The following is a 13,470-nucleotide window of genomic DNA, read 5'->3' on the forward strand; positions in this document are numbered from 1 at the left end:
CTTCTTTTTTTTTACTTTATTGAGCTATAACTGACAAATAAAATCGTACTATATTTAAAGTTATTGTACTCTTATTGGTTCTTGTTCTTCCATGGGTTTAGTGGAATCTTTTCTAACTCCTTTTTGGAACAAGTCAGGAAATGCTTTGCTAATTACTGATACTCATAGCAGCAAAATGAGAACTGAAGGTCTTGCTTTAAAAATAAAAACTTGAATCTTAAAAGAAAAAGTCAGAAGGATTCAATGCATTGCATTCTTTTAAAATGGCTTTAAAATGAACCCAAGTACTCCATCCATGATCCTCTTAATTCAAATATTTGATTATGCGTCACGTTCCTTAACTAAGCCAGATGATGGAGCCAGGTATCTTTTGTTTCTTACAGGAGACAATAATATCAACATACAGCTTACGTTGAAAATACCTTTGCAGTATTTTTATCTCTTTTCTCCTAATTTGCAGTAAAGCACAGCAGTAGCCACGTTTCTGAACACTTATTTTTAGCATGTGCTTCATGAAAACCACTAGGATAGTCAGTTTTCTGCATGTATTTTCACTGTTTGCAGGTATTTTCATTGGGTCCTTATAAGCCATTAAGATTGGTAATTGACCCTACTTTACAGATGAGAAGACTGAAAGCAGAAGGCTAAGTAACTTGTTGAAAATCAAATATAATAAGTAAATGGCAGAGTCATAGCATAGTTCAAACTCAGGTTGTCTAGACTCTGCTTAGGGCTCCGTCTGCTTTTCCATGCTCCTCACATTTCATCTTTAGCTTGGCCTTAATGGGAGATAGACTACTTAACTGTAATTGACAAAACTCAGGTTATATAAAGATGAGAGTTCACAAAGGAACTTTATGAACTTGTAATAATGTCTCCCCCTGCCTTACACGATTGATCCAAATTATAAATTTTACTAGGTTATATCAATATAACCTAGTAAAGGGATAGTTGGCAGTCGTACAATAAGATCTTTGTTCTGTTCATCAAATGTTTGTCACATTGAGTCAGTAATGTGTTCTAACTATAACTGATGAAATCTACTTAGTTGTACTCTTACATGCACTTTGTCTCTTATTGGGATAGGTTTTCTGGTGTGGTTGAAGATGACTTGAAGGACACGAAAACCTCAATCCGTGATGTGCACGCCACCTTGTTGAACCTGTTCAGTGCTGACACTGTACTAATTGGACATAGCTTTGAACATAGTCTCTATGCACTTAAGGTAAAGAGTTAGAGGCTCATATTCTTACAAAACTCTACGTGTTAATGTGGTAGTCGTTATCATTGTGTTATCACTGATGCTTGATTTGCCCTTTTAGACAAAACAAGGTAAGAATCACTGTGCTGATGACTTTGTCCAACTCTTGTAAACCAGAAGCAGTATAAGATGCCCAAGTCATTTGGCTAAACAAGATCAGAAAGAAAGTCCATTATCAATTGTGATAAAACCAAAATCATTGTTTTGACGTGGTCTTAGATCATTGTCTTTAATATTCAAGTGGGTAAAACTACGTTTATCTAATAGGTTATTATAGTCACGTCCTGGAAGATACTTTTTCATATTAAGTCAGGTAGACTTATAAAGCCTACCTATAAGGTAGGCTCAAAATCAAATGGCATGTTCATTTTTCTTGGCATGATAGACTTGAAAATCTCCTCCTTAATACTCCAGGTTAAAATGGTCTGTTCTTTGCTCCATGTTCTAGAACAGGTGTCAGCACACTATGGTCCATGTTAGTCCCCTGTTTTTGCAAATATTTTTATTGGAACAGAGTCACCACACCCACTCATTGATGTATTTTCTATCGCTGCTTTCATACTACAGTGGCATTATTGAGTAGTTATAACAGAGGTGGTATGGCTTGCAAGCCTAAACTATTTATAACTTGGAAGAGAGAGTTTGGTGGCCACCCCAGATCTAGAACAGTGCTCTGCAACAGAACTCTCCATTCTACATGTTCACTATCCAATATGGTAGACACTAGCCACATGTGGCTAGTGAGCACTTAAAATGTGTCTAATGTGACTGAGAAAACTATTTTTTCATTTTGTTTACTTAATTTCAATAGTTACATGTGGCTGGTGGCTACCACATTGCACAGCGCAACTCTAGAGCTCTGGGGACCTTGACTATTCATTTCAGCCACCGCTAGGACTTACCTTCATGCCGAGAAGGGCTAGTTCTTCTTTAGTGTGAGAATGTAAGTAAGGCCATTTAATGTTCCTAAGTGAGTATTCACCTCTTTCCCTGCAAAGCTGGTACCATGGTATAGATAGTTGTTTCACACAGCACTGTTGTCTCTGCATGTGACAGATGAGACTGGAATGTGCTTCCTCCAGACCCCCACCAAAGTGTGAGCAAAGAGAGTTGGGGACGTAAGCTTTCTGGAAGAAAGCTCTTCACAGGGATGTCCTTCTGTCACCTCAGCGACAGCTTGTCTCAAACTCAGTTTCTCACCATGACTTTCCTGTCTCTCATTTTCCAGGAACTGTTCTATTTCACCTGTCTCCCAGACCAGAAAATTTGAAACCACTGTGTTTTTTTATTCCTTGTCATCAGTCTGTTTCTTTCACCCAGATTACTCGTAGATTTCTCTATTTTTCTCTGTTTCCCCCACCACCTTCTTTTATGTGCTCAGTATTCTGCAGCCAGGAACCAGTGTTTAGGAAGTGGCTGACACATTAAAAGTGAGAATTTAAAGCGTTTATGGATGGGGCGTAGTAGGTGCTAAACATTAAACTTCCAACCCCTTTCTTCTTTTTTTGTTTAAATAAATTTATTTTTTATTCATTTATTTAATTTTTGGCTGCATTGGTTCTTTGTTGCTGTGCGCAGGCTTTCTCTAGTTGCTGAGAGCAGGGGGCTACTCTTCGTTGCGGTGTGCAGGCTTCTCATTGCGGTGGCTTCTCCCATTGCGGAGCATGGGCTCTAGGCGCGTGGGCTTCAGTAGTTGTGGCATGTGGGCTCAGTAGTTGCGGCTTGCGGGCTCCAGAGCGCAGGCTCAGTAGTTGTGGCACACGGGCCCAGTTGCTCGGCGGCATGTGGGATCTTCCTGGACCAGGGCTCGAACCCGTGTCCCCTGCATTGGCAGGCAGACTCCCAACCAGTGTGCCACCTGGGAAGCCCCAACCCCTCTCTTCTTTTTTTTTATAAATTTATGTATTTATTTTATTATTTTTGGCTGTGTTGGGTCTTCGTTTCTGTGTGAGGACTTTCTCCAGTTGCAGCGAGCGGGGGCCACTCTTCATCACGGTGCGCGGGCCTCTCACTGTCACAGCCTCTCCCGTTGCGGAGCACAGGCTCCAGACGCACAGGCTCAGTAGTTGTGGCTCACGGGCCTAGCCGCTCCGCGGCATGTGGAATCTTCCCGGACCAGGGCACGAACCCGTGTCCCCTGCATTGGCAGGCAGATTCTCAACCACTGCGCCACCAGGGAAGCCCCCCCCCCCCACCTCTTCTTGATCAGTCTTTAAATTACTCTTGTCCTGAGGCTAATCTTCAACGCTATTTCAAAGTACAGCTCTTCTAACAAGGAATCCAAACTGGTACCTGACAGTCTAGGCTCTCAGTTATCTGACCCCTCTCTTATTGTATCACTATTTCCTACTTTATTAAATCTCAGGAAAAATTTATTCACCTTCTTCCATGTGTAAGCAGAGGGGATTTGGACCTAGATGGGACTAATCCTTGTCCATGCTCCTTCCCCAGGGACAGACAAACCACTGAAATGGGACTTGCACTAGAGTGAGGTGTGCCCGCACCTCTGCTGAGTCACAAGGTGGGAGGAGCCTGGTTCACCCTTTACCGCCCCCCACCCCGCCAGTAATTATTGGAACCGCTCTGAGCTCGTGCTGCCCCCTGGTGGTGCTCTCTTGGTAGGAAAGTGGACTTGGAAGTCAGGCTGCTGAGATTGGATTTCCTTCTACCCTGCTGACTCAGCTTAGGCAACTTCTTAACCTCTTGAAGCCTCAGTTTCCTTGGCTGTAAAAAGGGACAATAAAATACCTACCTTGCTAGGTTACTCTGCAGGTTGTAGTGAGATAATCCACGTGAAGTGCTTAGTGACTGGCCTGTTGTAACTGCTCATGTTACTTGCTTTTGTAGCATAGTTACTGCTGCTACAGTTACTGTTGCTGCCATCAGTTTCCTTATTCTTTGGGAAGAACGTCTAATTTTCATTTGACAGGTAATTCATACCTCAGTTGTGGACACAACAGTTATGTTTCCTCATCGGCTAGGCTTGCCTCACAAAAGACCCCTTAAAAGTCTAGTGGCCGACTACCTACGGAGAATCATTCAGGATGATGGTAAGAGCCTGCTTGTTCGTGATAAATATCGGGATCCTAAGTCTGACTTGAGTAAATCATGAGGTTCATGGTAAAGGTCTACTGTTTGAAATGCTTCCCTCTGGGTTCTCTTCTTGGGTAGAGAATCCTAAAGCTTCTGCTTAAGTAAAAAGTGTTCCATGCTCACTGCCTGGTATAGTCCTAGATGTTCCACAGGCATCAAAACAGCAATTCAACTGAGACTGGTGACCACATCATGGTTCAGCAAGTTGCCTGACCTTGGAATTCATGCATAAAACTTTTGTTGGTGTAGAGATCTAATTCCATTCTAAATTTTACTGTGTACCTCCTTTCAGATGTGATTTTCGTTAAGCCTAAAGAGATTCTAAAATTGATTGGGTCCAAGTTATCTCACCCAGGGTAAATAGTGTGTGTTGCGTAAGAAGAAGTATAGCTCAAATTCAATAGATTCATGCGTGCACTTGCTCTGTAGTGGATTGGTACAGAGGTTTTGCTGTCAGAACTTCTTTTCTTTTTGGTTTTTCTGATGAAAAATACCCAACATTAAACAAGTTAATCAAATACAACAAGTACACCCACCAACTATCCTGTTAGTGGCATTGTGATATGCACGAGATACGTGTCTGGCTTGGAATGGAGGTTAGTTACTCTGTACATTTCATGTATACCTATATAGGCCCCACTTTTGCACAAGAGGGAGAAGAAAGTTAATTTTGAGTATGTTAAAATTATGTTATAATGCTGTATGTTTCTACAGATGCTCCTCTGATCATGTCATTTATTGTACAAAATACAGATTTTACTTTATGGTCTTTACTCTTTCATTCTCTGTCTATTAGACACTAACCAATACCATCTTGCAGAGAATCTTTAATTTACATTATCTGCTTTGTTAAAAATATTCGTATCTCCAATTCCCAGAAAATGCTCTTATAAAATTTGTAATGTGTTCTACTGAAAACAATCTGCAACCATGGACACAAAAATATTTCACCTAACAACAAAAAATACCCTATGTAAAACAAAATCTTCTAAAAGTTATATAATACCACAGTTCTCTCAGAATAACACAAACAATAATATACCATTTTAGAAGTGTGGTCCATATGATTTTTCTCATTTAATCTCGGACATCATTTATTATTTTCACCAGAACTGTAGGCTTGATATTTTGGGTAGATTTCATCTACTTTTTAAAACCATGTCATTTTGTATCTAAGGTCACTCTTTGTCTAGAGAGGTGTACTTTTTCTAGCATCCCTTATTTCTGGCTTCTTGTCAGATCTCTGTCGTTCAGTGGTACCTGTCACTTTGTTGTTGTATCTCCCTGGAAACGAGGTTCATGGAGAAGGTACTGGTGTGCTATCCAGTCATAGCAATGTAGTGACCACATGACTGAGGACAGGTTACATAGAAAAAGGGAGATGCTTGTTCATCTGGATTTATGTAAAACATTTCTAAAGCAACCAGTAGGGGTTGTTCTAGGTATGAAATAATGAAATATTGATAAGTGGCCAGTGGTAATTTTGTTTCAAACTCAAGACTTCGTTTTGAGACCATCCGTGGGTAACATCACAGAGTTGTCTATGTCTAATGTGCTATTTTATACTCTATACTATTTGGAGGTCACGATTCAAGTGAAAATGCAATCGCCTGCATGGAACTGGTACTCTGGAAGGTAAAAGACGACCTGAAAGGAAAGAAGTAACCACTTAGCCCAAGAATATCTTAAACCTATGCATTGCTTCCGTGACTCCTTGGCCTCCACTGCTGGCAGTAGAGTTTGGTCTATAATGACATGAGGTTTCTCCACACTTTCAAAGAGAAGAGGAGAAGGAAAAGCACTGTTGAGGTCTATTTATTACATTTTAAATGTTGAATTTCCACAGTGATTTCTAAAGTTGTGACTGGGGAAGAGGGGGGGAAGGAATTAGGTTTTTTTGGAATTTGACTCATCTTCGTAGGCAGTGTACAGATAACAGTGGAAGATGGTTTGAAGTTGAAGTAATGGGTCCAGGACTTTCACAAAGGTCGTTTCTCAGGTTACTTAAATTCCTTTTACTCTCTAAATCATTTATACTGCTTGGAGATAGAAACATCTTTACCTAACAAAATTGTAAGCTTTCTTTAGATCATCTATATAGAAATAGAAGTGGAGATTTTCCTCACAAAATATATGGAACTAAATGTAAACTTTTCAGTGTACTATTAACATAAAAGTTCTGGTCATTTGGCTATTGTGTAATGTGTTTTTAATCTAACTGGTGTATTCTTACTTGATTTTGATATCAACAACTCACTGATTTTTTTCTTTTTTAAGGCAGTGTCCTATGGCTCTTCTAAACACGCTGAAATCTAATCTATGTACCCAGTACTGGAATCGTCTAATTCCTTTAAGGGGTTGGTTCTTTCCTTCTTAACTGCTTTTTGATAATGTGGAAACTGGCCCGTGGAAATGACATGACTTTATTCAACTTGACTATTGACCTTTGAGTAAGTATGAATCTTTATTATTAATGCTGTTAACATGCTACAAAACTACAAAGGTTTCTCTGCCAATGGTAGGGATGAGACCCAGAGCTGTCAATCGTATGGTCTCTGTGCCAGGAGTAAATTCAAGTTGATGGTGATGATGTGCCCTCAGTAAGAACACCTCAGGTTTGCTGCTTTGGTACTTTGAACTTACAAGTAAATCTTAAGTATCACTGAATTCCTTTTTCTTTTTTCTTTTTTTAAAAAAAATTATTTATTTTTTGCTGCATTGGGTCTTTGTTGCTGTGCGCGGGTTTTCTTTAGTTGCAGTAGGCAGGGACTACTCTTCGTTGCTTGCAGTGTGCAGGCTTCTCATTGCGGTGGCTTCTCTTGTTGCGGAGCATGGGCTCTCGGCGCGCAGGCTCAGTAGTTGTGGCGCACGGGCTTAGTTGCTCCACAGCCTGTGGGATCTTCCCAGACCAGGGCTCGAACCTGTGTCCCCTGCATTGGCAGGCGGATTCTTATCCACTGTGCCACCAGGGAAGTCCAGTTCCTTTTTCTTGATACCATAAGTACTTCCTTAGTCATCTCTTATACTTGACATGAAGTAAATTTGTAATGGTGTAAATTTTAAGTATTTTAAATATATGTAATCGAGAAGGTCAGGCTGTTATAGAAAAAGCAGCTGTTATTGTGTATTCCAAAGCCACATGCAAAATTTGAAGACATTATCTACATTTTTCAGATCATTCTTGTTCTTGTTCAGTTCCATGTACATGCAAACCAAGAGTTGTCAGGAGTATCTCCATGACATTTGGGTAAAAAACAAAAAGGAACTATTTGTGTATGTATGTGTATATATATATATATATATATATACACACACACATATATATACACACACATATATGTATATATATATGTATATATATATGTGTGTATATATATATATATATATATATATATGTATATATATTTGGACCTACTTTCAATGGCTCTTCATTCGAGCCCCTACTTAGTTGATGAAATAAATGCTGCGACAGCAGTCTTGCTTTTGTTGTGTCTCCACTGCATATGCTGTTGTGGATGAAGAGCGTTTGGGACAAATACAGTTTCCTGGTCATTGTTTCTGGTGCATAAAGTTGAGCAGATGGCAGGAATATGGAACATTATGCAGTATGGTGAACTACTAACATTGCAGCACAATTAAAAGGGATTCTAGTTCTAAGCCCTCAGTTCACATTGGAATACTACCTGAGGTGCAAGAAAACAGATTAGACAGTAGGATACTTCTGTAAGACATTTCTAATCTTGTGAGCTTGAGATATGTCCGGTGGCATATACCCACCAACTGCTCTCTGCATATTACCAGCAAGGTAGAGGATGATAATTTAAGGTGTTTTTCTCGAAAGTATAATACAGACGTTTGGCAATACCTATGAGACACATTCCTGGACAAAATGTGGGTAGGCAAGACATTTATTCACTTACTTACTATATGATCTCAGTGTAGCATGTGCCTACAATATAAACGGTAAACTCACAAATGATCAAAACTAAAACTTTTTACAATGTGCAATACAGGTAGGGATGTTAATCTGATATGATGTCACATGTCTCCCAAATATAACTAACTCCAAGCTTCCTATTTTAATTTCTTAATAAACACATCAATGTTATCAAAGAAACTAAAACTAAATCCTATTAATTTATCAAACTTATACTTCTCTCAAAGTTCTTAGGCTTCTAAGGAACGAGATTTAAATCTGTTTTTCAGTGTTAGCATTCTGGACCGACTTGTGGACTCTGGAAACACATGACAAAGTTGTCAAATTATGAAATGAAATTGGGGTGGCTTCTACAGGTGAGGGAGAAAATTTAGAGATAGAAGAAGCTCTTTTATATCGCTTAGGTACAGACTTAAATCCATGTCCTGTAAGAACTCATACATTTCCCCTACTTTTCTCACCTGTGCTATCAGGGTCAGGTTTACAGTATTTTCTTCTACACAGCAAAACATAACATCCAATATATAGGTAAATATCAAAAATATCAAAAATATCTGGGACAATAATGAGTTATGCACAATTAATGAATAATGTACAATTACAATACAGTAATTGTACTCTCACACTTTCCTGTAAAGTCCATGTTTTTAGAAAAATATATTATTGCATATGAAACCACAAACAGGCATTCTGATTCCAGCACATTCTTACTCAAAACAGTATATACAGTCCTAATAGAGTCAGAGGGTACTATAGATTCACACACAGGGGTCTTACGGTGAATGTCCCAGACAGACAGACAGCAATCTATATACACGTCCATATTCTATGTCACCTCTCTTGACAGAGGCTTGCTTGCTTGGCATCAAGTTCTCAAGGGTCTCTCATGCCGGTGAAGAGGAAACAGAATATACAGCTGAAGATGGTCTGTCCTAGGCTGCTTCTTCGGCAGAACAGTCGATTCCCGCGTAGGTAAACTTCTCATAAAGCGTGGTATTCACGTAGGTCTAGAAGAACAGGAGTGGTTCAGAGACACAAACTGGCTCAGTCCTGCCTCCGTCAGGGGCAGTTACAGTAATACCCTGGTTTCCTTAGCTTGTTTCAACTCAAATGGAGATACTTGGGGGGTATTTTTCTATCCTCATTCCCTCTGTTGTGTTTAACAACTTTCCTCCTGAAAAGCATCCCTTGACTTCTGCAAGTAAGATGGCTTCCTCTCACTTGTTTCAGTCTCCAGCTTCTCTTTCTCATGGTCTCTCACTGGTCCCTCCTGACGTGCCCCACATCCTCTCAGGCCCCTTCCTCTGTCTGCTTCTCATCTCCTGCTGTGTGACCTCACCCACATCTCTGGTTTAATTGCCAACTGGGTTTTGATGACGTTCAACATCTACTTCCCTAACCTAGATTTGTCTTTCGAACCTCAGATCTGTATAGTCAACTACTTTCTAGAAATTTTGATAGAATTCCTGACCCTCCCCATAGTAACCTGCAGCCCACGCTGTGTTGTCTACCTGCTGTTTGTCCTTGGGCAAGTCACTTTTCACCCTTCTAAGTCTGTTTCTTCCTCTATAAAATTAAAGGGTCAGGCTGTATGACTGATGAGATTTAAGATTCCTTCTAGCTCGAATAAGCCAGTTCTATATGTTGTTCTAGTGTGTGTGACTGTATCTTATATAGAAATCTTATTTCCTCCAAAATTGTAACTTCCTCAAAGTTGGGTCCACATCTTTTATGTCCCTATAGCACCTAAGGTCATGCTCAGGAGAACCTGTTGACTTGTATCAACTTTTTATTAACCACAATGGACACATGAGGAATTCCAATTAAAGAACCCCTGCTTTGATCTCCATACTCACCTTTCGTTCTTCTAACATCCTGTTTAAGGACACCAGGATCTGGGCAAATGAGGGCCTTTCATAAGGCTTCTCCCGCCAGCATTGTCTCATGAGATCATACCTTTGAAAACAGAGTGAAAGGGTTAAGTCTACAACTGTGCTTCAGGCCTGGGCACAGCCAGGTGTAGGGTACAGCAAAAAAGAGAACGTAGCCACCCAACGCATGGTCATCATGCTTAGCCAGCAAAAGACAAAAGTACGGCACCTAGGAAGGTTCTGTTAGGCCTCCCATCTCCCCATCCAAGTCCCCTTTCTTCTCCCAGTAGATCTAGTGCCTGCTTTAGGTACCACTGCCACGGGATCTTGGTCTCAGCTATTCTGATCATCTGGAAAGAACTGAGTTACATGTCTAGGGCAGCGTGTCCCTTGGAATACCACACCTCTCAAAATGTCAGTGTTTTATTTTTTTTAAATGGCCCCGTGCTCAAATAAATTTGCAAAATGCCACCCATCACATCTTCCTCTTAGGGATCGACCCAGGAAAATCTTGAGAAGTCGTTCCATTAAAAACAAGCAACCTTTTTAACCAGGTTTAACCTAGAAGCTTCCCAGGCATAACTGATCACAGAACTCTTGTGTCATTTACTTACATCAGCTCACACTTTCCACATAGTTTAGGAAGTGCTGGTCTAAGTCAGTACTTTCTCAAAGGTGGCCAGAACTACTTGTATTGTTAAAATGCAGATTCCTGCGACCCACCCTAGATGTACAGAATCATGTCTGGGAATGGGGCTCAAGATTTCACATGCTGACCAAGTGACTCAGCGGAACTGTAGAGCACAGAAGGCTCTCAACCATCAGCCTGGGGTGTTAGAGATTCTATCAATAGAACAGTTTGTACTTTAATAGAAGTTTCATAAGGGCTGAAAATATCACTCCTTATGGAATGAATCTCAAAAGGTGGAATTTTAGGGACTTTGTCCAATGATGGTTCAAGTACATCCAGGTTTTCCCAGGATGGTCTAGTTTTGTATCTCTTGTACCATAACAATAATAGCACCCTGTTTCACTCTTAGAAGTGGCTTGGTTTGGATGATAAGTTACTTGCTCAGCCTAGAGCCTTGCACTCTTCAAATCATGCCAGTTAGGCAGCAACTTACATTGGTTAGTTCTGGGAATGGCAACATCACTAAAGATAATCATTATTCCCCTGAGAGGAATACTTACTTATTCCTGGAAAGTAATCCTCACAGAAGTAAGATTTTACGAGGAAAAATCTGTCTTCCTTAATATAACAGCTCTGAAATCTCTATCCCCAACGTTAGTCTCAAGGTTTCATACATTTATTCATAGATAATTTCATGAATTTATTTCAGATCTTTTCTGCATTTGTTGCCCTTTCTCATTTCAACCTTAAGATTCAACCAAGAATCATCACCTTAAATTCCTCCTGGATTTCTATGCCTAGAAAGCTGTTATTCCCTGCCCATTGCATCACAGTCTTAGTTTCAAGAACCTCCTTGTTTCTGACTATCTGGGGTGTGCGTGTGTGTGTGCGTGTGTGTGTGTACATATAGGTAAACATATGTGTATGTATCAGATAGCTCCTTCATTAGAGTCAGTCCAAGAAAGGTACAGGGGGAAAGTTAGGATAAAATGGCCCCGGGTGAAGCCTGACTTACACCTCATCATCACAGTTTAGGGGCTTCTCCAATCTGTAGCCCTGGGGCAGCTTCTCGTAGAGTTCTGCACACGTCATCCCACAGTAAGGGGTGCCACCTGGAAGACAGGAAACGGTGCGCCCTAAGCCCCCTCGGATGCAGAAGGCAGCATCTCCTGCCCTGAGGCTATAGAGCCAAGGACCTGGGAGAAAGACGGGGTGTGTCAAGCGATGCTGAGTGCCCGGCGTGATCTTCCTCCGGAGCAAGCCTACCGCACGTCGCAGCAGGACTTCGGCTACAGACCGTGCTCCCGTGCGGCCGCTCCGTAGTGCAGAGATGCACCACGGTCTCCTTCCTTCCGGTGCTATTCCTCTTCCCCAGGTCTGTCTACACACAGCACGTCTATTGTGCCAATGACATGGATCTTTTTCCTAACTGGAAGTCTGTATTTATGTTACGCAATTCCTATTTTATCTATCAATGTTAATTAGAAAAGCAATACATGTTTATTGTGGAAAATACAAAAAATAATGCAGAAAAAGAACTACTTTCATTTAATCCTTCTGTGTAGTCCTCCCAGTTTTTTTCATGTGTAATATTTATAAAACTGGGATTATGGGAAATTTTTCTGGGTTTTGGCATGCACATTTTCACGTGGTGTTAAATGGCCTTAGAAAATGTGACTTTTCATAGCAGCATAGTATACTGTCTTCAAGCTGTAGAAGTAAACTTATGACAGCTCTGTGACATCTGTGCACAAGCAGAGACAACCCAGAATGAAGTTCTTGGCCACCAGGTTATTAGTATTAAATATGACATTAGACACAGGGCTTTCATAAAGAGAACCATGGGAATAAACACACTCAAGCATGGAAACCCGTAAGGTTCTTTTCCCAAGTGGCATCTGTTGGCACCGAGTACACATGTTACCCATGAAAGTAAACAGTAAAGGAGTCCGGGAGGGGCCCACTGCCTTTGCCTAGAGCCTCACCTGGTAGGTAGACATGGATACTCACCTAAGCTAACAATCTCCCATAGTAACACGCCATAGGACCATCTGCAGAGGGGCAAAAGAGAAACCAATAATCAGCACGCATGTTGCCCAGTCAACTTTCTGCCCAGAAAGCCAGGGCGACTGAGCCTAAGTCAGAAAAGGAAAAATTATATGTCTGTTTCCTAGGCTAGGGCCTTGCACACAGCATGCATTTATCTCCTCTCCGGCCAATGGAAGTCTTATAACAGGGAAACAGTGTTAGTTCTGCCAGAGCTCCCACTCGCTTTAGGTAGAGCATGCAAGGTGGAAAGCTGGAAAGCAGGAGATTCTAAGCCAGACAGACCTGTGTCAAATCCCATCTCTGCCACCTGATATTCGTGTGACCTGGAACAAGTGACTAGAACTCCCTCTTAGTGTATTCTTCCAAAAGTGGGGACACCAATTTCTTACTCAAAGTTATGCAGAGATGATGTGAGAGAACATATAAAGGCACACACTGAAGACACAGTAACACTCTGGGTCTCCGTTCTTCCTCCTGAAAAGAGGGAACCTGGGCAAGAGGGCTCAGGCCTCAATCCCATCCCTTCCATCCCCCCCCAGCCTGAGACTTGTCATGCAGGCTGCAAGCAGAGATGGTTCCCACTGTGTCTGTCTGCCTTCCATCCCTGCCACCTCTGACCCCCAGCAGC

The 13,470-nt window shown here is 41.1% G+C and overlaps 2 protein-coding genes across 4 annotated transcripts in view; one reads left to right on the plus strand and one right to left on the minus strand.

Annotated features, from left to right (window-relative positions):
• LOC103015293 (uncharacterized) overlaps nucleotides 1–7,385 on the plus strand; it is a 46,763-nt gene extending 39,378 nt beyond the window's left edge. Inside the window, exons 11-12 of the mRNA XM_007176996.2 lie at nucleotides 1,087–1,225; nucleotides 4,191–7,385. The gene's annotated coding sequence lies outside the window, so the exon portion shown is untranslated. The remainder of the gene's footprint in view (nucleotides 1–1,086; nucleotides 1,226–4,190) is intronic.
• Nucleotides 7,386–8,244: 859 nt separating this feature from the next.
• The window catches only part of TEK (TEK receptor tyrosine kinase), a 103,243-nt gene continuing 98,017 nt past the window's right edge, over nucleotides 8,245–13,470 (minus strand). For all 3 annotated transcript variants that reach the window (XM_007176838.3, XM_007176837.3, XM_007176836.3), the window contains 4 exons: nucleotides 12,804–12,844; nucleotides 11,809–11,905; nucleotides 10,148–10,247; nucleotides 8,245–9,298 (listed from right to left, as the gene is read on the minus strand). In XM_007176838.3, the coding sequence (XP_007176900.1) occupies nucleotides 9,224–9,298; nucleotides 10,148–10,247; nucleotides 11,809–11,905; nucleotides 12,804–12,844 (313 nt within the window). In that variant the 3' untranslated portion in view covers nucleotides 8,245–9,223. The remainder of the gene's footprint in view (nucleotides 9,299–10,147; nucleotides 10,248–11,808; nucleotides 11,906–12,803; nucleotides 12,845–13,470) is intronic.

This window comes from Balaenoptera acutorostrata, chromosome 6 (genome assembly GCF_949987535.1).
Source record: "Balaenoptera acutorostrata chromosome 6, mBalAcu1.1, whole genome shotgun sequence".
Classification (NCBI taxonomy): Eukaryota; Metazoa; Chordata; class Mammalia; order Artiodactyla; family Balaenopteridae; genus Balaenoptera; species Balaenoptera acutorostrata.